The 25085-nt window shown below is 40.3% G+C and overlaps 1 protein-coding gene across 1 annotated transcript in view; it reads right to left on the bottom strand.

Moving 5' to 3' along the window:
* LOC136857263 (uncharacterized) overlaps positions 1 to 17742 on the bottom strand; it is a 45303-nt gene extending 27561 nt beyond the window's left edge. The window contains exons 1-2 of the mRNA XM_067135768.2: positions 17294 to 17742; positions 9854 to 9982 (exon numbers count right to left, since the gene is read on the bottom strand). Of these exons, the coding sequence (XP_066991869.1) occupies positions 9854 to 9977 (124 nt within the window). The 5' untranslated portion in view covers positions 9978 to 9982; positions 17294 to 17742. The remainder of the gene's footprint in view (positions 1 to 9853; positions 9983 to 17293) is intronic.
* Positions 17743 to 25085: the final 7343 nt, after the last annotated feature.

Here is a 25085-nt window from a genome sequence, read left to right as displayed (position 1 = left end):
TTCAAGGTCATTGATATCGGCAAAATGCAATAATCTCATTATCTGAATAAACCTGTTCCACCTCACTGAATTAGTTATATAAATATTTTTCATATCACCTCACGAATCCCAGTAATATCTCACAAACCTGACATTACAAGTATTCCGGAAAAGCACTTAAGTTCATCCTCGGTTACGAGTGGATCTGAACAGTTCTTGAATAACGCATAATTTTGTATTTCCTGCAGTATGTAATCAAATAAATCATCATCAAAGAACAATTCGAATAGTTCAACAGGGGAAGTCACTATATTTTGCAAAGTCACTATCAGGAAAGATACTGGAAGGTGGTGAAAAGTCTCTTACAGTCCAGTTTCGTGTAACTTGAGGTATGAACGGATTTCGATTAGGAACACAATAAGCAGCTGTAGAAGCAATACTATCATTAAGCGGGACAATATCACACTCATCATTGCAATCTTCCTCCAGTCTTTCTTAGTTGGAAAGAACAACTTCAGCTCCTGCAGCAAGCTGCCTATGACTCAAGTTGTCAATAAGCCCTCCCTCGTCCTCATCTGCCGAGTCTTCATCCGAAAGGGGTGTAGGCTCTGGAGGTTCTATATAAATAGTATCTACTCCATCTCGCTTCTGTACCTCCTTGAGAATTTCTGCTAATGTCAACCCCATGAAATAAATGTGAATTGAGTAAATGGCGCTATTCAACTATGATTTCCTTCTATATATACGAGATAAAATTGTCTACCACCACTTAAAATAATAATAATTATTATTATTGTACCGGGAGGTACACCCCAACACAGCGCATTTAAATCTAGCGCCTAAAAGAACTCGTCTACTGTAAAACAGTGAAATTTAAACTAGGCCAACTTATAAATTTACTCAGAAGATGTCACCACTAAAATATGATGTAATTTTGTTATTGTGAAGTTTCCTGAACTGACTATTTCTACTTGTTTTGTTTGCCATTCATCAAGAAATTTGGACATTCTTCCATAGATGTCACTACTAAAAACTATGCTCATGCACCCTGGTGCGAAGTGAAAGAACTTTTGATTTAAAGAAGTTTGGTATTCATAAGTTTTTTTTCTAACTGATGTTCATTTATTTTTGGGTTGGCAATATTTATCTTTTCCTTCTGCTAGTTTTGAATCCAGCCAATCCCTAATTTCTGTAATTAATTTTCTACCAATCACAGTCTTCTTCTTCTTCTTCTTCTTCGATGTTGAGTGTAACTTTGAAAGTACACAATAAACATGAGAGAGTGTGGCTAGTTTAATCTTGAATGGTCTCGAACTTTCCCCGAGGGTTTATATACTGCGGATTTTCATGTCTCTTGTCCAACTGATCGTCATCTTACTGAGTGTGTGTGTCAAGCAGGAGGTGGGAGGCCTCTTCGTCAGCTGCTACAACTTCTACCAGGTAATGGCCACATAACATCTTTCTTTCTTGTTAGCTCCGCAGTTTAACCCGAGGGAAACTATCCGAATCATCAATTATGTAATCTTCTTTTCTAAAAATGTAACTTTCTGCCGGCTAATGTAATAACTTCATAAAATCTTCAACTGTAAATCGGGGATAGAGTGTGATGTACCCTCTCGAGCCCCCCTTCATCTTGGTTTGAGGTGCAACACTTTTGTTTCTGCAATGTATGAAAGTTATTTCCATGCGAGCAACCTCAGTAGATTGGGAATAGCCCCTGTTTCGTCGGCCAAGCGCCTTATAGGTTTATAATTTTGTGGAGCTCAGTCTTCGATCCATTCAAATAGTATGCGGGCCATTTATTTAACCTGTTCTTTTTCACTAAGGCCCTGTAGGTTGGGTACTAGATACCTCTGTGTAATTAGATTTCTGTTTGTAAATAGTGCCTTGTAAGGCCAGTAATTATTACATTTTCATGCTATGTTGCCTTGAGTATGCCTGGAAAACTGAGAGCACGTAAGCTCTTTTTCTAGTGTTGTAAAAGTGCCTCTGGGAGGCTTGATATTTTAATTTACGGAGCAAATGCTCCATGTATTAGGGGATTTCTGCCCTTGTAAAATTGTGTTCTTTTGTAAATTTGAGCTGAGAGCTCAGGAAGAGTAAAGTGAGGGCTTGAAGCCCACGATTTGTTTACACCACCAATTCTGTCGTTCAGAGACTTGTTTAATGTTGGCTACTTGTACCTGTTAATTGTGAAATTTTGAGTTTTGAAAATATAACCTTAGGTTAAGTTTTAAATTTAATTCTTGACATTGTAGTTAGACCCATTCATCCCAGCACCTTCTTTCACCTCTGCGATCCACAAATACCCTGGAACAAGTGGTAGTGGAGCGTGGTTGAACGGGTCTCAATTAAGCCCCTTTTGACGGCTAAACATTGAATACACACCGAACTCTAAGAATTTTCTCAGTCGCTGGAATTTTTTTGTTTCTAAATTGGTAAAATGCTTTCATCATGTCCGTCCCTCGCGAAGTCCTCCATCCCGGCTACTTGCTTAAGGAGAAATTGATTTACGAATTGCTTATTAGAAATTTCAATCTGGAGGCACAGTTGCGGCAGATACAACCAAACTGAAGGAGTCCCTAGAATTGCCTATTAGTACCCCAACTTTGGGAGAAGGATATTGATGAGGCTCTATCCACTATCACGGACAACACCACCGAGCTAGCTTCTGTAGTAAGTTTTTTTGATGTGAGTGATCCATCTCCTAACCAACTTAAAAGAGTACAGGCAAGATTGTTTCACTTTTACAATAGAGTTAGGGACCTATTGTCTCTTAAGTTAAAAGAAGACCATGCTAAGGAGGCTAGTAATCTAGTTGATCATCTATCAAAAATGTCCAATAAAGTTAGTCAATTGTTAACTGGGGCAGCTGCTCCCAAATCCGCCCAACCCGCTGTGATAAACATCATAAGTGAGGAGGATTCTTCCAAGGGTGAAGAAAGCAGAAAATCTGAATCAACGCAACAAACATCTGCCCAATTAGGAACTGAGCCTGATCGTCGTACATCCATTCCACCATTCTTTTTAAATAATGCTGTGTCTGAAGCTTCTTCACCCCCTAGGCCGTTACCTACTATGTCACCCGGGTTTAGTAGTTTGCCTCATCCTTTGGCTATGTTGCTTAGGGGAATTTCTAAGTTTTCTATTAATTCTACGAATGATGTCATTTCATTTTTAAGATTCTTAGTTGAATTTCAAGATCACGCTCTAGTGTCTTCCCTTTCTCACTCTCAAATTCTTGGAATAATCTATCCTTACTCCATCGGCGCCCTCTCGGACAAGATAGTCAAAGCAATAGCTGACCAATCTTCTATAGAAGACTTCCATGCCCATCTCTTAGCTAATTTCATTCTGGCTCGGGCAATGTCATCATTAATTCAAAGGTACTATTTCAGAGTACAGCGACTGGATGAAAATCTGGCAGACTTCACCCAAGATCTTAAGTTTTACACAAGGGTATTCGCTCTTCATTTCCCGGAAGATCAAATTGGTGCAGACCGTTGTTGAAGGCATTTCCCCACCTTATAGGTCACATCTGTGTTTCACGTCGCGTCCTCAAACTTTTGCCGAATTAGAGGCTATGGCGGTCTCAGCCAAAGGTGTTAGGAATGCCGACACCTCAAGAGTCGCTAAGGAGCCCCCTCCATCTTCTACTAGTTTTCAGCCTTCACCTCGCCGAACAATCACCACCCGTAAATGCTATGCGTGCGGGTCTACAGAACATCTCCGTAACAAGTGCCCAGTAATAAAATCGAGTGGGACAAAGAATGGAGCAGGGTCATCACAAGGATGTTTTAAATGTGGCTCGTTTTCTCATATTGCCAAGAATTGCCCTAACGCCAATAGCACCCCCTCCTGTTCAACTTCTGGTGCAACCTCCGCGAACTCTAATAATAGGAAATGACTAGTGTCATCGGCTGAGTCGGCGTGTTCATCTTTTCCAGACTCAGCCCCTGTTAAACCCAGTGAAAGCTCAGGTACGGATCCGGGTTCATCTAATTTATCATTTGAAGGTCCTAAAGAATGCCTTAGGATTGCAGCGGAGTCCCCCGTTCTGGTACCTTTTCTCGAAACTGAGTTGAACAATGAACCGGTCACTGCCCTGTTAGACTCAGGGAGTGTTTGTTCCATTATTTCAGCTGAATGGTATTCAAAATTCAAGTCTGTCTGTAAACTTTCTGATTATTGTTCGGCTTCAGTCCAATGCGTTTCGGCTAATTCTTCTCCATTAGAAATTTTAGGTTTCCTATTTGCCAAAATTCGTATTTCTCAATTCACCTGGAAAGTAAAACTGTTTGTGGCTAAGCACTTGTCTTGCCCCATAATATTAGGAGCAGATTTCATGATTCATACCGGTCTAGTGCTTGACATTCAGAGCAAGTCATGCACGTTCAAATTTGCTAGTAACTGTAAAATTCCTTTGCTTAAGTGTAATTCTGCTTCATGTTCATCTGTTTCGCCTAACCATGATGAGATGTTGTTAGACCTTAGACATCTACCTGAGGAGCAGGCTGATAGTATTCGTAAGTTGTGTCAGTCATTTCCTGAGGTGTTTTCTGATACTCTTGGTGTTACTGACCTTATTGAATACAAGATTGAGGTTACTGATTCGATCCTGGTTAGATTTCCACCTTATAGGCTATTTCCTCCTCAAATGAAGGCTCTTAAAGAGATCATCGACCAGATGTTAAAAGATGGTATTATTCGACCTTCCAAGTCGGCGTATTCATCGCCCATTTTTCTGGTTCCAAAACCCCAAGGTGGCTTCAGGCCTGTGATTGACTACAGGGCTTTAAATCGGAAGGTGGTGTTACAATCTGTGCCTCTTCCCGACCTTCACTCTTGTTTTTCATGGTTTCAGAAAGCTAAGTTCTTCACCATCTTAGACCTTAATCAGGCGTACAATCAGATCCCTCTAACTGAAGAATCAAAACATCTAACAGCTTTTGCCACGGATTAGAACTTGTATGAGTACAACCGCATGCCTTTCGGGCTCCCCACGGGGGCAGCTGTGCTCACTAGACTGCTAGATAGGGTCTTCCCCAACATCAAATTTGAATACTGGTACCATTATCTTGATCATGTTGTTGTATTTTCTGAGACCTTTGAAGAACACCTTGATCATTTAAAAGAGGTCATTAATCGCCTTCGTAAGGCAGGGTTGACTGTGAAGTTATCTAAGGTAGCTTTTGCTAAGCCTTCCATGTCATTCCTTGGGCATATTGTGTCGCCCGATGGTGTTTCGATCAATCATTCCAGGATACAGGCCATCCGTGATTTCAAACCTCCTAAGGACATCAAAGGTATTGCCAGGTTCATAGGCATGGTGAATTTCTTCAGGAAATTTATTCCTAACTTTGCTAACGGAGCGGTGCCCTCGAACTTACTTCGTAGGAAAGGCATCAAATTTGAGTGGGGGCCGTCTCAACAAGCCGCTTTCGTAGGTCTGAAATTAGCTCTTTGCAACGCCCCTGTCCTTGCGATGCCTGATTTCTCGAAGAAATTCATCATTCAAACCGACGCCTCGTTGTCGGCGATGGCTGCTGTGCTTCTTCAAGAGACTGAACTCGGAAGGCGACCCATCGCCTATGCATCTAGGACGCTATCGGCTCAAGAAGCCAAATATTCCATCTATGAACTTGAGGGTTTGGCAGTCTTATTTGCATTAGAGAAGTTCCGCCTCTATCTGGAACATGTCAAGTTTGACCTGGAAACAGATAACCAAGCCTTAAGTTGGGTCTTAGCTAGGCCGCGTCGTACTGGTCGTATAGCCCGTTGGGCCATCAGGATTTCTGCCTTCCAGTTTGATGTTAGGCATATCAGAGAATCAGAAAATGTTGTTGCGGATGGATTAAGCCGCATGTTTGCTCATGATGTGGAGACCTCTGAACAGGAAGAGTTCTTCTATTCCCACGCCCATACCTTCGGGTATAAATGCCATTGTCACTGATGCCCCCATGTTGTTTAAGGATATTGAAAAATATCAACGTGAAGATCCAGTACTGGCCCCTATTATGGAAACCCTTTCTTCTGGGGAACATGTCATCCCTTATGTGTTGAGGAACGGGGTTTTGTGTTGCCAGTTGAGGTATGACCAAAAGATGAAAGTAGTGGTTCTAACCGTGCTTGTAGCTATGATCTTCAAGTACTATCATGAGACCCCATTAGGGGGGCATTTAGGCATCTTCAAAACTCGAGAAAAGATCCGAGAGATGTTTATTTGGAAAGGTATGGACGGTGAAATTTGAGAATTGGTAAAAGCTTGTAAATCTTGCTTGCTTAGTAAGCCCACCTTAATAACGTTATTTGTTTTACGTCCCACTAACTACTCTTTTACGGTCTTTGGAGACGCCGAGGTGCCGGAATTCAGTCCCGCAGGAGTTCTTTTACGTGCCAGTAAATCTACCGACATGAGGCTGACGTATTTGAGCACCTTCAAATACCACCGGCCTGAGCCAGGATTGAACCTGCCAAGTTGGGGTCAGAAGGCCAGCGCCTCAACCGTCTGAGCCACTCAGCCCGGCAAAGCCCACCTTGTCCACCAAGCTAGGTCTATTATCTTCTCATCAAGCGTCGCGCCCCATGGAACACCTCTATATAGACTACGTCGGACCCTTCCCCCAATCAAAGGGGAACGTCAACAAATTCATTCTCGTGTGTGTAGATGGTTTCACTAGTTTTCCTGGTTATTTCTGACTAAGCTGGCTACCGCTCAGTCCACCATTTCTTGTTTAAATACCATCTTTGCTTCTTTTGGTCCGTGTCAATATATAGCTTCTGATAATGCTAAGGCATTTACATCTAACCTCCTCCGCAAATTCTGTTCTGATCTGTCTATATCAAATGTAACTACATCAGCATATTATCCTCAACCATCTCTGGCTGAGCAGGCCAATCGTAATCTGAGATCGGCTCTCATTGCATATCATCATGATGATCATTCCAGGTGAGATACGTCCCTGCATTGGTTGGCCTTTGCTTTGAATTCGGCAGTTCATGAATCTCATAAATTCACTCCAGCTTCTCTGATGTTTAAATATGTGCCTAACACGCCGCTATCTAACCTTTGGTCACTTAATGATATTCTACCAGAGACGATAGATCCCGATAATATCAGAGATATATGGAAGAAGGCTAAGGCCAATCTTAAGGTGTCACATGTAAAGGTTAGGGAAAGATATGATTGTGGACAGAGGCCCACCAATTTAAAAGTCAGAGATCAAGTCATGGTTAGGAATTTTGTTCCCGTGGGCAAACTTGCCCCCAGATTTCATGGGCCGTGCATCATATTGGATTTCCTGACTCCTGTTACATTATTAGTGAGCAATCCAGCCACAGAGAGGATCTTTAGAGCCACATCTCTCGGATTAAACCGGTATAAATAGTTTTTTTTAAATATTCATAGCCGCTAAGATTTAGCAGGAGTTTGAAGATTATATATATTTTTTAAATAATCTCTCGAGGCCTTCTGCCCTGATTATCGTATTATAGTTTGTATATGATCTGTATCTACGATCTTACCCTCTGGTTTTCCTGCTGTCATTTCCTTTGTGGCCATTACCAAGCCCCCATCTCCTGCATATCCACACCATTGGCACTCAAGCCCCTTCTACACCTCCCGCCTCTCAGCATCACCAATAAAGATCGTACTCTCAAATCTCCAACAACACCCTTCTGTCGCCGAGATCTTACCGTTTCAGTGCCCCCTCAGCCGTTCGCCGCCGTACTGCAACCGAAGTGGGGTACGGGCCCACTCCACTCCTGTGAAGTCTCCTTGGGAACGGCGCGCAGGAGTCCATCTCCCGGCAAAGGCTGAAGTGCGGTGCCCCTACCGCCAACTCATCTGGGGACTGCCCATATACTTCTAATCTGCGGTGTCTATCACCACGACTACCCCTTTCATAGTAGCGGGAGAGGTGTATCTGAGGGTACTTGAGGGGCCTGGGCGACCTCAACTGGATATCGGCAGCGGCGGCAGGACTTGCCATAAAAAATATTTACCTTCTACGACTACAAAGACACTCTAAAACTGGAGTTTAACAAGTTTTTACCTATCAACAAAACAAAATCTTAGAAATTTTCTTCAACTGGAAATAATTTTTTCAAAATTCTTCTGTGTCACTCCAAGGAAGGACATTTGGGGGGGAGGTCTGTACCGGGAGGTACACCCCAACGCTGCGCATTTAAATCTAGCGCTTTACACCACCAATTTTGTCGTTCAGAGACTTGTTTAAATGTTGGCTACTTGTACCTGTTAATTGTGAAATTTTGAGTTTTGAAAATATAACCTTCAGGTTAAGTTTTAAATTTAATTCTTGACGTTGTAGTTAGACCCATTCACCCCGGCACCTTCTTTCACCTCTGCGATGCGATCCACAAATACCCTGGAGTAATAATAACAGCCTAATAATATGCATCACAGAACTGGTATATGAGTTTGAATTGCATGCACAGCAACGAAGGGTTGTTACGTCAATAACAAACTCTTCAATACCAAATTGGTACATAAGGAAGTGATTTGACAATGGATCCGCCTAGCGTTGCGAATATGCAACACCGGGAATATGTGGATCTCACTCGCCCACGAGTTATTAATTGTAAAAGGAATCGTGCTACATTCAAACCCTGATGAATTTACTTCCTGGATTTCCTAAAAGAGGTTAATTTACCGAGCTCGATAGCTGCAGTCGCTTAAGTGCGGCCAGTATCCAGTATTCGGGAGATAGTAAGTTCGAACCCCACTGTCGGCAGCCCTGAAAATGGTTTTCCGTGGTTTCCCATTTTCACACCAGGCAAATGCTGGGGCTGTACCTTAATTAAGGCCACGGCCGCTTCCTTCCCACTCCTAGCCCTTTCCTGTCCCATCATCGCCGTAAGACCAATCTGTGTCGGTGCGACGTAAAACAACTAGCAAGAGGTTAATTATTTCTAAATCATAAAATTATATGGCGAATCTTACCTCTTACGGTATGCCATTGTGATAGATGGAACACACGGCGAACTTCAAACACACCTCATCAACAATCAACCGGTGACTATTAATTATGATATAGATGTTGATTCCCATAGGGAATCTGAAATATTTGTTCCGAATGAGTAAATTTATAATACCAATATAAATGGTCCGTTAACCGACTCGTAACAAAGCACAACATTTCCCTTTACTGAATACGTGCGCAATTTTCATTCTTTTACTGGAAAACACCTTCATACATTGAAAGAAAAGAGCACCGGCATGCCGTTGCACATATGCAACGCTAGGCATTCATGGGTTAAGTAAATGTAATTGAGCCCAATTACTTCTATTTTGTACTTTTGCTATCACTGCCAATAATGCTTGCCATCATGTTATCCTTAGCTAATTTTTCTGCTAAATTAAATTTGCTAATTAAGATCCTTTAGTGTATCCTTACTTCCACAACCATCCCTAACTCCCTTTCTAACCTAAATCTCCTTCAGATATTTCCATGTGTTGGTCATCATTATCTAAATGGAATTATTAAGTCAATTGCAAAATTTTTAAACAACACATGCAACCTATCTACAGTCTGTTAGGTCATCAGCCCAGAGGCTGGTTGGATCCTCAAATAGCACCACCAAAGGTTATGTGGTTATAAGGAAACCGCAAAAACCAATGGCAGCACCAAAATGAGGTGTACTAGGCAAGACGAGGAGTGAGGTAGTTTGCCATTGCTTTCCTCAGTATGAAAGTAAAAATATCAAGAAAGATATAGGCCAAAATATGCAATATCAACATCACTAGTTCAAACAATACAACTAATGGATGTATCCAGGGATGCAATACCAAAATTACATTTATCATATCTCAAGCATTAAATTAAAATAAAAGTTAATTGATAACATTCTTTACCTGGATTAGTGAAGCGATCTGGTATCATTCTTGTCTTATCATACTTTGAAGATATGCCACCATCAATACAGAAGTGTACTTTGTCCCCTGTTGGTAGAGGATACTCTTTCACCACGTCATACATTTCTCCTGAAAAGGAAATGGATGTTACAACTATGAGATTTAGTGAATTATAAAGAATACAACAAACAATTAATCATTTCTGGAACTAAGGAGAAACATTCTTGTGTATGTGTAATCTGTTGTACAATACAGTATGTTACAGGATGTGACAACCAGTAGATGTCAACAAAGAGAAAAATAAAGACACAACTTGTGTATCTCCTACTATCTTAACTCTTCAAGAAACATGAACTGTCGAAGGCACGATTACATCTTTCTTCATTGAGATCTGCAACAGACTCAGAATCTGCAAAGATGCCATCCATACTGTTCACACCACAGCACTGAAGGAATCGATCAAGATATTGAGACATAATATACATTCATACTCACATTAACACACTTGTTGCATAACAAATCTTAATTTTTTTTCTTTTTAGATATTTAATTCTGCTGTAGGCTATTAATTCATAGTTTGTTGTCATATTCTGAATCCTGGAAGTCATCTGTAATTTCTAATGTCAAAGACGGCACACATACACCCAGCCCCCAAGCCAGAGGAATTAACCAATGAAGGTTAAAATAAAATCCCTGACCCGGCTGGATGTCAAACCTTGGGCCCCTTCAATTAAAGGCCAGTACACTAAACAGTTAGACACAGAGCCAGGCAAAATTCATGTCCACGTCCCGAGGTGGAACAGCTATTTCAGGCACACACCTAATGGAGGCAAGCAGCATGTCCCAGCCCTGCTGACAATCCTATATTTCTAGCAGTATCAGGAATCAACCCTGGACCTGTAAGGACAACACCAGATGACGACGATGATGATGATCATCATCAAACCAGCAGCAACTTTACAAGGTAATGGGATATGGAACACTGAGATCAAGAGGACTGTTGAGATTCCTCTATGATCTCTGAAGAAACAAGAGGCACATCAGAGAAAAGCATTTCTTCCTCATATCCCAATCATTTTGTACAGAATTGGCTAGGTTTTAAGGTGTCACAACATCAAGGCCACCTTTACAAATACGAAGAAAATGTCCTAGCAATTATATTCTATTTGTTATTTGCTTTAAACTGGACCAACAGGACTTACGGCGGCAATGGGATAAGAATGGGCTAGGACTTGGAAGGAAGCAAATGTTGCCTTAATTAAGGTACAGACCCAGCATTTGCCTTGTGTGAAAATGGGAAACACCGGGCTGAGACGGTTGAGGCGCTGGTCTTCTGACCCCAACTTGGCAGGGTCGATCCTGGCTCAGTCCGGTGGTATTTGAAGGTGCTCAAATACATCAGCCTCGCACCATTAAATTTAAAGTTAAATTGGGAAACCATGGAAAATCATCTTCAGGGCTGCCGACACTGGGGTTTGAACCCACTATCTCCTGAATGCAGCTGATAGCAATGTGACCCAAACCGTGCAGCCACTTCCATGGTCCTAGCAATTACACTCAGCTAAGGACCTTGGGGATCCTTTCTCTAGTGCATACGTATACCGTATTCCCTGTTTATGCGGATGGTTTATATCAGTACCACCAAATGTACCATTAACATCAGGCTGAAAGAACATAAGCATCAACCTGCAGAATCAGCAGAGGTGGGGCGCACTCTCTCTTTCTTCGATCATGATGTGAAATCTGAGGAAACTATGGTTCTGGCTACTATCCGTCATTATCATTCTCATCTTAACCAAGAAACTGTGGAGACACTGGGACATACTGTGAAGGCCTTAGTAACAACAATATGAGAGAGAGGAAGGTTGATGGTGGTGCCATCACCTAGCCTTCAGATATTTTAAAAGAAAGTAGGCTTGTTTGCATGAGCCCACTGCCACCAATAGGCCTCCACAACAGTGGATATAGCCACATTCTCCCAGATCAAAGACTTGGCACGAGGGATCCCAAGGACGTCAGTTTGCGTCGCACATTGTACGATCTGTCAGGGCATGGTTTGCAGCCGGTAAGGCTTGCACTTGTCACAGCAGTTTTTTATGTAAGAAGTCTTTTCTCTTTAAATCAAAATTATTATCGACAGATGTCACAACATATCGTACCTAACTTCAATAATAATAATGTCATTTGCTTTACGTCCCACTAACTACTTTTATGGTTTTCGTAGATGCCGAGGTGCCGGAATTTAGTTCCGCCGGAGTTCTTTAACGTGCCTGTAAATGTACCGAGGCTGTCGTATTTGAGCACCTTCAAATACCATCGGACTGAGCCAGGATCGAACCTGCCACGTTGGGGTCAGAAGGCCAGTGCCTCAACCGTCTGAGCCACTCAGCCCAGCGCAACCTAACTTCAAATATGGTATCAGAGGAGCTTCTTCTGCCAAACAGTAATAGACTGTTCCATTAGAATTCAAAACAGAAACAGATCTTTCATTAGCAGTCTCAAATTAAAAAATCACACTCAACCATATCACTAAATAGTGCCAAGGACAAATAACAACTTCAATATCTGGAAGTAGAAGAAGAAGAAGAAATAATTTCAAAACCTCACAAGCATATTATTAATGATCAATATTTTTTTTAATTGACAGTGCTGTAACATATTTTTTAATGTCTGTGTCATTTTTAATGCATTTTTAACTGAGGATGTCTTGCATAAGAGATAAAATATGTACTAAAAAACATGCATATGCTATGTATTAGTTCTATGTGATATAAGTATTGAAAGGTAGAAACCAATTCTGAATCGAAGTTGAATTACAGTCAATACGGACCATTACAATGAAATTTATAAATTGCCTCTCCAGTTGTTGCAATTTGCAGTATCCCCTTTCTTTGGGATTTTCATGATTAGCCCTCTTTTCCAGTCCCTTGGCCATTTCTCTTCCTGCCATACCTTTTCAAAAATTGGCTGCAGTAGGCTGATCGAGAATTCGGTATCAACTTTGTGAATGTCCGGGGAAATGTTATTGTCTCCTGGTGCCTATCAGTTCCTCATTTGGTTTAGTGTTGTTCATATGTCTACACTAGTTGGATCTGCAGTTACAGTTTTAATTACCTCCTGTTGTGTATTAAGTCCTGTGTTTCTATTAAGAACTGTGACGTGCCCTCCATCTTTTGAGCTGATCTTCTTGGGTCGTTAGGAGTTCTCCGGTTTGTTTTTCACAGGCTTATGTTTTTTGAACTTTCCCTTTGTGATGCTGTACAGTTCTTTACTACCATCCTTACACGCAGCCTCCTTGGCTTTCTCTGAGAGTTTGTTTACAAATAGCCGGTAGTCCCTCCGCACACTTTCCTTCACCTCTCAGTTGATTTAATTATATTCTGCTTGCAACTGTTCTTTCTGCCGTTTGCTAGAAAAGCTGTTAATCTTAGATTTCTTAGACATTCTAAGTTTAAATATCCCAGGACTTCCGAACAGCCAGTCCTTCTTTTGTCATTCTCAATACCCTAACACTGCTTCACTTGTACCAAACAAAACATTGTCTTATCCCATACTGTTTCTACATCTGAATCTGGTTCAGAAGGTCGTGCCTTGAAGCGATTCCTGAGTTCTAGTCCGAATTCTTCCCTTTTTGTATCATCCTTGAATTTCTCGATGTTCAATTTTCTGTTGGATTTTCCAAACTTTTTGTGAGATGCCATTATTTACGGCTAGAACTCTGCAAGCTTAACGTGGTGATCACTGTACACATCCGCTCCTCTCTTGTTCTTCACGTCTGTTAATGAGTACTAGAACTTCCTGCCTATGACAATGTGGTGTGGGTATCTGGTTTTCGGTACTGCAGTCATGAGATGCTCATGAGATTTTATGGCAACGTTTGTGAGGAAATATAGTGCCTCGTATCACCAAGTCAAAATTTTAACAGAATTTGGTGAATATTTCTTTGTTTCATTCCTTTCTCCAAGTCCGTGAATACCCATCACTTGCTACAATCCTTCATTACTCAATCTGACTTTGGAGTTCAGATCACCCATAACTATAATGATGTCCTCCTTACTTATTCCTTTAATCGTTTCATTGAGTAGATGGTAACTCCTTTTTAGTCTGAGATCAGATACCTCTATTCACACATGGCACGGGATGACGGTTATATTGCGAATATTACTTTGGAAGAGTGCTATCAGGAGCCTTTCAGATATTGGTTGCCAGTTAATCATCCTTTTTTGCTTTTTGTGCTTAGTGCGAGCCCTACATCATATCTACATTCAGCACCATCTCCTGTTCTTTCAGAATAGAGGAACCTGCTCAATCTGTGGATGTCTAATCTATAGAGGATCATTTCTCTTGAAACCTGTCTCAATCTACTGCTCTCTCCCAAGGTTCTTTCTTACATTCCTGAATCCAATGTTAGTTTTCTGTTTCATACTAAAAATAATGTATCCATTCAGTATTTTTCAGTTTCTTTAGTAGGGTTCATTTAAGGAGTACGAGTTACTAGCCCACACCCCCAAAGTGTCGTGGTGGGAGTTAATACATTAGGTCCTCAACACATGCCTCAATGTATTTAGCAATCGGCGGCGGCGGTTTAACTCATTTATGAGTAGTTAACTTCTTCCAATAAATTCACTTCTGTCTGTGGATGTACTTTCGATGGTTGAACAACAAATTCTGGCACAGAATTGTTGGAGGAGGGCGTGGTTGTGCTGCACGGTGTTTTCGTGCTTCTCTCTTGGCTTCCAATAAATTCACTTCTGTCTGTGGATGTACTTTCGATGGTTGAACAACAAATTCTGGCACAGAATTGTTGGAGGAGGGCGTGGTTGTGCTGCACGGTGTTTTCGTGCTTCTCTCTTGGCTTCTTCATATCTTCAAACAGATTGACAGCAGCAGGGATGGTCCGGCAGCAAATTGTACAGTCTTGAGCAAGCGCGTTCCAGGTTTGTGGATTGAGACCTGTCATCTTCATAGTATGCTTAAGCTGGTCCTTGTATTCAACAAGCATTAACACTAGAACCACGGCTGGGTCATTCGTGACCCAGCTGTTAGTTCTTTCATCCATATACTCTGAAAAAAAAAAAAAAAACCTATTTGTAGCTAGTGTACAGCCAATGAATATACCAGTACCTGTGTTAGATATTTTGTTTGAAATTTAATACACATAGTGTATTCTGATGTAGAATATTAACCATACAAACAAGGAACATGTGGACAATAGGATTGTCCCACATTGCTGACCACATTGAGTCCCGTTCTTGCTCGTATGGCATCGCAAATGTACAGTATAGCAAGAAAGGCTTCCACCTCCTCAATTTTTAGAGCCCAATCATCTGACATCAGTGCACAAGATATACATTATGCTGCATATTGTTTATTTGTAGGAATGGCACGTCACACGACACACACGTTGAGAATACATAATATTCCTTGGCTGTACGCATGCTACAAATATTTTTTATTTTTATTTTTGCAGAAGATGGGGAAGAAAGAAATAACAGCTGGGACACAAATGACCCAGCTGCGATTCGAGTGTTAATGCCATCTTGTCCAAAACCACTACTACCCAACCATGACAATGTTACATATAATATAATATCATAATGACTTCTATGCCTTTGCTGGCAGGACCTGGTGTTTACAGTGCACTATGTCTTCTGGTATAGGCTAGAGCAATTTTGTTACTTTCATAGAACTGTCTCTGTCTTATCCTTGGCTTTGACAATATGAAAGTGACTGAGGTATGAGCGATGCTAGTAATGCCAATCCTTATGCAGCCAGTCCCTGCTATGAATGGTGTGAAAATGTTGCTCATAGGGTCGGTTGGTGTATGCATTTCGGTGGGCTGGGCAGACTGATAGGTAATAGCAACCCTGGCTCGGTGAGGAAAGCAACGAGAAACTACCTCATTTCCCTAGTACGCCTCTTCAGTGTTGCCTAGGCCATCTATGACAGCTAATGGCAGAGCTGTTGAGGATCCCACCAGCGGAATCACTGACGGATTGAACATACATAATGACTTCTACTAAGAATTCTGACAGAGAAAAATAACACTGAAAATAATTCACATCACTCAATGTATATTTTTATTTTCTATGCAAAGTTAACCTTGAAATCTTTTGTTAGCAACATCACAGCAACCATGTAAACAAATATTTTTGCGTATACTTTTAAGGTTAACGTCCTGAAAGACTTAACTAGCACAATAAAAAGACGTATCTACCAAACATACAGATCTAAACACACAACACAAATGAAACCTTATAGAAATTCAAGACAATGAAATTACCTATATGAAAATAGGAAGATCAGCATGCTGTGACTTCCACAGCTGATCACGGACTATAGTATAATAATTCTGTAGCTACTGACAAGTAAGTTGCATACCTACTAAAGTAGTGTCACCTTGTCCTACTCACCAGTTTTGACATTCCGTTTGTACTGCAGTCTAGCAACTGAAGTGGAATTCAACTGGACACATGCTATGGCTGAGGTAATTTAATTTCACCTTGCCCTGCCCACCAATTTTGACATTCCGATTGTAATGCAGTCAATTCAACTGGACAAATATCATGGCTGAGTTGATTTAATTTCATCAGGAGACACTCAGTGTACTCTACAATAAGAGATCTTTAACATGCCAATAATAATGACATACAGAGCAAAGGATTTCTGATCGCTCTTCAAAAATAGCTCAGATTGAACCCACAAACTTCGGGTCAATAACAGGGCACTCTACTGCTGATCCACTGAGGAAACTATTTTTTATGGTCTTTCCATTTCTATAATTAGTACCGTAATTCTTCTTTTCTTTGCTGCCAATGTTGAAAGGCATTGTATAGTTTTCTCTCTTAAAAACAGAGCTCTGGTCCTTGAAGCAATGAGTTCGTAAGAAAAGAAAAAATCTAGAGCCATAATGGGAGAAATACATAAAACTATTCATTGCCTAGAAATCTAACAGAGGTTATCCAGCAAAGGAAAGTAAGTCAGTTTGAGACACTGTGGTTACCAGTTTTTAATTCATGGGGAGACAATGTTGGTGGCTAAACAATGTGGTCTCTGGGATTATCATATTTCCTTTCCATATAATAAATTTGGGATAATGGGATACAGCAAACAGTGTCAATTTAGACGTCTGGTAATTTTTGACAACTTCCAGAGTTGCAGGGTTGCAACATATTACACCACGAATGAAAACATCAGCATTCATGGGAAGTAACCGAAGAATGTGTCGGTTATTTCGATAGTAATCAAAACAACGGAAGTATAAAGTGATGTCAAAGAAAACGAAATAATAATCAATTTATAAAAGGGATTAATAACTTCTGTTTTAAATCAAGCACGAACATATACATTGTAAGGGGTTGAAAGGCGCAATTTAACAGGGAGCTAACAGTATCGACATCGAAAATTCTGTTGTAATATACTGTGGTTAAGTTTACGTACCGGTTGTGATATCTCAGTAGAAAACGTGCGTTTAACAGTGTTATTATCGTTCCAACGCACAGCACCTGACACTCCTGACAGTCAATAACACGCGTACGGAGCAAGCCGAAGATTTCCGAACGGCAGATTCCCGAATTCATGTTGAAAATAGAGCGTAGGCAACGGAACGAACACAGTCCGTGAAACTTTTCGTGATACCAAATATGGTGATACTTCGTTTTACATGGATGAGGAGAGACATATTATAGATCGTTGTAAGATGCGATGGACCAACACCTAAGGATGGATGGGCGCAACTGAAGCCTGGCATCGAGAGGGTCGGCACCGGGCTAGGTACGCGCTTCGCATTAATCATCGCGACTCCGAGATAACCTCAAATACAACCTCATGCGTATTGCCGGGACGCACAGTCGCTTCACAACTTCGCAAAAAGCCTCGCGACACCAAGCTAACTTGACGCTGGTTGCGGAGCCGCTAGCATGTCGAAGCGTGGAAAATAAATTGAAATATCATGCATGTCTATGCTCATTTTCCCACTGGGATTTTTAAGAGTATTGTAGAATGAAGTACGGTATCGTTAACCCTCAATCAGGCGCGCGCGGTCTTTTACTAAAAGACTTTTAGACCGCAGCGATTATTTTCATAATTTATTGTACGGTCTTGGAATCTAATAAAAATATTGAAGTTTAATACTGTTGCAAGTAAGTTTACTTTTATTTAGATAATATTTAAAACATTCTTACGTACACAATGACCGCATTCGAAAAATTAACACTTGGAAGTTGAGTTGATTTACAAATAAATTTTGAAAGCTTTGAAAAATAACTTTCCGTTCTATTTATTTTTTCTGGTTTGTAAAATGGAGGCTGTTTGAACTAGATATATATTTATCCTCCCTTTCATCCATTGTCACTGTAATATTTCTGGCATGAGTAATCATAAATTAAAACACCGTTTTGTCAGAAATATTTGTATTTCAAATGATAAAAACTAATTTTACAGCATAACAACCACCTTTGTGAAAAACATGTATATGAGAGAATTATAAAATATTTTACGTATATTTGAGTTCATATTCAAGTTCAATTTTGCACAATTTTCTTTATGTGAACACACTGAAGTATTATTGTCATTGTTTTAACCAAATATTGGTATAGTCGACAATCTTTTGTACAATATCGTCTGGAAAAAATAGCTCCCAGGTTTCAATTGGAGTTTTAACATTCCTGGCTAAACCTTTAGGCCTTGTAAGGCATGTTACAATATTATGACCTGCTCCACGACCAGTCCTTGCGAATGTTTGGGTGCGCACACCATTCTATCTTACCGTCCTTGCCTGTGAAATTCACTTCAGAAACACCAGCACCGCATCCGTCATCACCAGAATGCTCACTATTTGTATCATGGTCAGTAACCTGAAGATTGTCAGTTTCACCTTCATCATCACTTTTTAGCTGCCGTCTGGAAGTATCTTTTGCTGCCTCATCAACTTCTTCCAATAGGATTCCTACTGCTTTGTCTCTGTCTTTCACAAATGCAGTTATTCTTTCACTTTCTTCCTTTTCAACACTCTCTATCAATCGGATCCTTTCCTCTTCAGCAGGCTCCATGTTGAGAGGTATATGCACACAAAACTAAACGAATCTAGTAAAACACAGCCGGGCGCGTACTGGTCACAATGACCGAGACACAAGTTACACTAACGGGCGCAACGGTGTAAAAGACCGCAGACTGACTCGAACATCTACCTTCCTGTCTACAGGGTGTCTGAGGAGGGGCCACCCTATCAGGTGGCTAGATGATCCCTTGGGGGAGATAGTCTGGAGGAGGGGGGGGGGCATAGCTGACCTTCAGACGGATTCCCTGACCAAAACTTTTAGAGGTCGGTCGTTTAGACCGCTACGCGCCCGATTAAGGGTTAATGAAGACGACGAGCGTAATGTTGTAGTTGAAATAAAATAAAACATGCCAAGTCAGAAAGTACCGGCATAGTAGACCACGGGCATTTAATTTCGTCTATTATAGTGATTAGGAAATTGATAAACATATCAACGGTAAATCATTATGAATTTCACATGAAAGATGGAAACAAATCTAATAGGGGTAAAGCCACTAACATAATTCGAACATAGAAGAAACCATTTAAAAACCCAGTGAATGAAACCTTAACCAAACCCGCCAATGTTGTCTCCCATACATGCTGATGGGTATGTAATGGACAATGAACAATGAATAATATTCGTTCCACAAAAGAAGTTTCACGATTGAACTATACTAATGACACCCATATTATAATTCGCGCATCTTTCACCGTCATCGCCAAAGCTGACGTACCCTATGTATCAATCAATCATTCAATACTGAACTGCATTTAGGGCAGTCGCCCAGGTGGAAGATTCCCTATCTTTTGTTTTCCTACCCTCTTCTTAAATGATTTCAAAGAAATTGGAAATTTACCTTCTTTGGTAAATTATTCCAATCCCTAACTACCCTTCCTATAAATGAATATCTGCCCCAATTTGTCCTCTTGAATTCCAACTTTATCTTCATATTGTGATCTTTCCTACTTTTAAAGACGCCACTCAAACTCGTCTAATGTCATTCCACGCCATCTCTCCGCTGACAGCTCAGAATATACCACTTAGTCGAGTAGCTCGTCTTCCCAGCCCAAACTTCGCAATATTTCTGTAACGCTACTCATTTGTCAGAAATCACCCAGAACAAATCGAGCTGCTTTTCTTTGGATTTTTTCCAGTTCATGAATCAAGTAATTCTGATGAGGGTCCCATACACTGGAACTATACTCTAGATGGGGTCATACCAGAGACTTTTATGCCCTGTCCTTTATATCCCTACTACAACCCCTAAACACCCTCATAACCATGTGCAGAAATCTGTACCCTTTATTTACAATCCCATTTATGTGATTACCCCAATGAAGATCTCTCCTTATATTAACACCTAGATACATGGGCGCCCGCAGGATCTTTTCCATGGGGAGGGGGGCACATCAAGAATTTTCTTGAATATAAAAACCAATATAACGTCAGCAACATTAAATTGTTTACAGAAATTTCCTGTTATAACAGATGCTAGATGACTGTCAGTAAGTTCAGTTTATGAAATAATCTGGTATGATATTAAACAATTGAACATCAACCTTTTTAGAATTCCAGGGGGGCAAGCGCCTCCCCCTTCCCCCCTCCTACCCCTTGCGGGCGCCCATGCCTACATACTTACAATGATCCCCAAACGGGAACTTTCACCCCATCAACGCAGTAATTAACTCATTGCGGACCGTGGACGGCGTAAGACGTTCAAGCCTGCTCCTATGCTGCGGGCCGTGGACGGCGTAAGACGTTTAATGTTCCGCGCGAAGGAATGCTGTTTATATTCGTCATCTATGCATTCTTACACCTTAGTCAGCGTTACTGGTTGTAGCAGGAAGTTGGTTGACCTTGTTGAGATAACCCTCTCGTTGAGTGGGCTCATGTTTATCTCAGCAGTTTTAGCTGAAAAATTTCATAACTTCCTCGCGCGTCAAGTCGGTACTTGAGATTCCAATGCAGTGCGTGTCGTCCTTACCGAGTGTAGTATAATGGCTTATAATACAAAATTTCTTACGGAAGATTAAATAGATATTGTTCACAATGATTATTCTGGTGATGAACTTATTCCTGAAATAGACTCAGATAGTGAAAGTGAGAGTGACGAGGAAATTGCGATTCCCGAATCCGATAGGCCTATAGAGAAAAGTGAAGTGCCTGATACATATCATACTAGTTATTGTCCACCCATTCACCATTTACAGAGAATTCAGGTATAAACGTTCAAATGGAAAATAAGCAGGATATTTTGAGATACGTGACTATCTTCATGAATGACGAATTTTATCAGTATGTGTGTGAGCAGACCAATCTATACGCGAGTCAAGTGAGAAGTGCGGCGCCCCGGCCTTTCACAAAGAATTCGATCATGCAATCGTGGAAACCGATTAGTCCAAAATCCTGATATAAAAATGTACTGGACCGAAGACCCTGTTATTCATACTACGATATTTTCTAAAACAATGTTCCGAAAACGCTTCCTTCATATTCTTTCACTTCTTCACTTCGATGACAGTAATCGTTATGCCGAAAATACAGATAGGCTGTATAAAATTAGACGTATTTTGAAACCTGTCACACCAGATATCACACCTTAAATATTTACTAGAGGTAAGCACAAAGCATCATTTTTCTAACATTTATAGATTTAGATTTAGATTTATTATTTTTCTTTAGATCTACAGTAATAATACTCATTTCATCCGTTAAAAAGAAAAATAACAATGTCCAGCCTAAGCCAAATTTCATACAACTAACTTGGTGGACCCCCACACAGGCGGAATACCAGACAACCATGCAAGGTTCCACCCCTAGCTAAATCTGTTAAGCTGCCTCTAATATGGACGGATGACCAGCTCACATGCTAGGGCACTCCCTACATCTAAATTAAGCCTATAACTAATTACTTACAACATTAAATCTATACTACTTCTATCCTAGTACCTCTTATCATTAACTAATAAATCACTCCCCAATACTATCTCAATACACATAAATACACCTTCACTTGAATAAATACCCTCTAAACTTCGCTATCTCTCTTAATATCCATCCATCGAACTCAACAATCATTCACTTAATTTCCATGCCACATATCATTACATATCTACCTCTTATCATAAAGACACCTTTACTAGAATAAATACCCACTAAATTTCGCTATCTTTCTTATCATCCATTCGCCACCATGCCCCTGCTCAGTATACACACAAACCTTTGCACATTCCATTCCTCCTACATTTCCTCTACTTGACTCTCTCAGGGTTGCTGATTCCATGCTTCAGCGGTATTATGAATGTCACAGACCTCATACACGCTAACCTTAGCACATTCCATTCCTACTACATTTCCTCTACTTGACTCCCTCGTGGTTGCTGATTCCATACTTCCGTTGCACTCACATTCTGCTAACACGTATTCTACTCATGTTGCAACTTTATCACTGCACTACCTGTCTGTTCCTGCTCATCTTATTCAACCGTGCTTAATCTAATTAAATAATCATCTAAAACCAACTTTGCTTGCCGATTTACCATTAACTAATAAATCACTTACCAATACCATTTAAACTTCGTTACCTCTCTTATCATTCATCCATCATCATCTTTATACAGACCCCCATCACTTGAATAGATACCATCTAAACTTCGCTACCTCTCTTATCATATATCTATCATCATCACCTTTCATACTTAACACTTCAATTCCAGTAGATACCATCCAACCTCCTTTATATCTCCAAACTCGTAACAATTACACTACACATATAGACATATCATTCTTCACTTGAATAAATACCCTCTAAGCTTCACTACCTCTCTTATCATCCATCCATCGCACTCCACAATCATTCTCTTCAATTCCATACCACATATCCTTACATATATACCTCTTATCATTAACTAATAAATCACTCACCAATACGATCTCAATACACATAAAGACACCTGCACTTGAATGAATACCCTCTCATCTATTTCATAACACAGGCAAACCATGTTACTTACTACTGTTCAATCAATCAATCAGTACTGATCTGCATTTAGGGCAGTCGCCCAGGTGGCAGATTCCCTATTTGTTGTTTTCCTAGCATTTTCCTAAATGATTTCAAAGAAATTGGAAATTTATTGAACATCCCTCTTGGTAAGTTATTCCAATCCCTAACTCCCCTTCCTATAAATGAATATTTGCCCCAGTTTGTCCTCTTGAATTCCAACTTTATCTTCATATTGTGATCTTTCCTACTTTTATAAACGCCATTCAAACTTATTCGTCTACTAATGTCATTCCACGCCATCTCTCCGCTGACAGCCCGGAACATACCACTTAGTCGAGCAGCTCTTCTTCTTTCTCTCAATTCTTCCCAACCCAAACATTGCAACATTTTTGTAACGCTACTCTTTTGTCGGAAATCGCCCAGAACAAATCGAGCTGCTTTTCTTTGGATTTTTTCCAGTTCTTGAATCAGGTAATCCTGGTGAGGGTCCCATACACTGGAACCATACTCTACTTGGGGTCTTACCAGAGACTTATATGCCCTCTCCTTTACATCCTTACTACAACCCCTAAACACCCTCATAACCATGTGCAGAGATCTGTACCCTTTATTTACAATCCCATTTATGTGATTACCCAAATGAAGATCTTTCCTTATATTAACACCTAGATACTTACAATGATCCCCAAAAGGAACTTTCACCCCATCAACGCAGTAATTAAAACTGAGAGGACTTTTCCTACTTGTAAAACTCACAACCTGACTTTTAACCCCGTTTATCAACATACCATTGCCTGCTGTCCATCTCACAACATTTTCGAGGATCCGCAAAAAGCCTTACCTCCGATTCCACTCCTTTACTCAGATCATTTATATATATAAGAAAACATAAAGGTCCGATAATACTGCCTTGAGGAATTCCCCTCTTAATTATTACAGGGTCAGATAAAGCTTCACCTACTCTAATTCTCTGAGATCTATTTTCTAGAAATATAGCAACCCATTCAGTCACTCTTTTGTCTAGTCCAATTGCACTCATTTTTGCTAGTAGTCTCCCATGATCCACCCTATCAAATGCTTTAGACAGGTCAATCGCGATACAGTCCATTTGACCTCCTGAATCCAAGATATCTGCTATATCTTGCTGAAATCCTACAAGTTGAGCTTCAGTGGAATAACCTTTCCTAAAACCGAATTGCCTTCTATCGAACCAGTTATTAATTTCACAAACATGTCTAATATAATCAGAAAGAATGCCTTCCCAAAGCTTACATACAATGCATGTCAAACTTACTGGCCTGTAATTTTCAGCTTTATGTCTATCACCCTTTCCTTTATACACAGGGGCAACTATAGCAACTCTCCATTCATCTGGTATAGCTCCTCCGACCAAACAATAATCAAATAAGTACTTCAGATATGGTACTATATCCCAACCCATTGTCTTTAGTATATCCCCAGAAATCTGATCAATTCCAGTTGCTTTTCTAGTTTTTAACTTTTGTATCTTATTGTAAATGCCATTGTTATCATATGTAAATTTTATTTCTTCTTTGGCCTTAGTCTCCTCCTCTATCTCGACATTATCCTTGTAACCAACAATCTTTACATACTGCTGACTGAATACTTCTGCCTTTTGAAGATCCTCACATACACACTCCCCTTGTTCATTAATTATTCCTGGAATGTCCTTCTTGGAACCTGTTTCTGCCTTTAAATACCTATACATACCCTTCCATTTTTCACTAAAATTCGTATGACTGCCAATTATGCTTGCCATCATATTATCCTTAGCTGCCTTCTTTGCTTGATTCAATTTTCTAGTAAGTTCCTTCAATTTCTCCTTACTTCCACAGCCATTTCTAACTCTATTTCTTTCCAGTCTGCACCTCCTTCTTAGTCTCTTTACTTCTCTATTATAATAAGGTGGGTCTTTACGATTCCTTACCACCCTTAATGGTACAAACCTGTTTTCGCATTCCTCAACAATTTCTTTAAGCCCATCCCAGAGTCTGTTTACATTTATATTTACCGTTTTCCACCGATCATAGCTACTTTTTAGAAACTGCCTCATGCCTGCTTTATCAGCCATGTGGTACTGCCTAACAGTCCTACTTTTAAGACCTTCCTTTCTATCACATTTATTTTTAACTACCACAAAAACAGCTTCATGATCACTAATACCATC

The sequence above is a fragment of the Anabrus simplex genome, chromosome 1 (genome assembly GCF_040414725.1).
Source record: "Anabrus simplex isolate iqAnaSimp1 chromosome 1, ASM4041472v1, whole genome shotgun sequence".
Classification (NCBI taxonomy): domain Eukaryota; kingdom Metazoa; phylum Arthropoda; class Insecta; order Orthoptera; family Tettigoniidae; genus Anabrus; species Anabrus simplex.
Note: the sequence above shows the minus strand (reverse complement) of the source record. Positions and strands in the feature narration are given on the sequence as shown.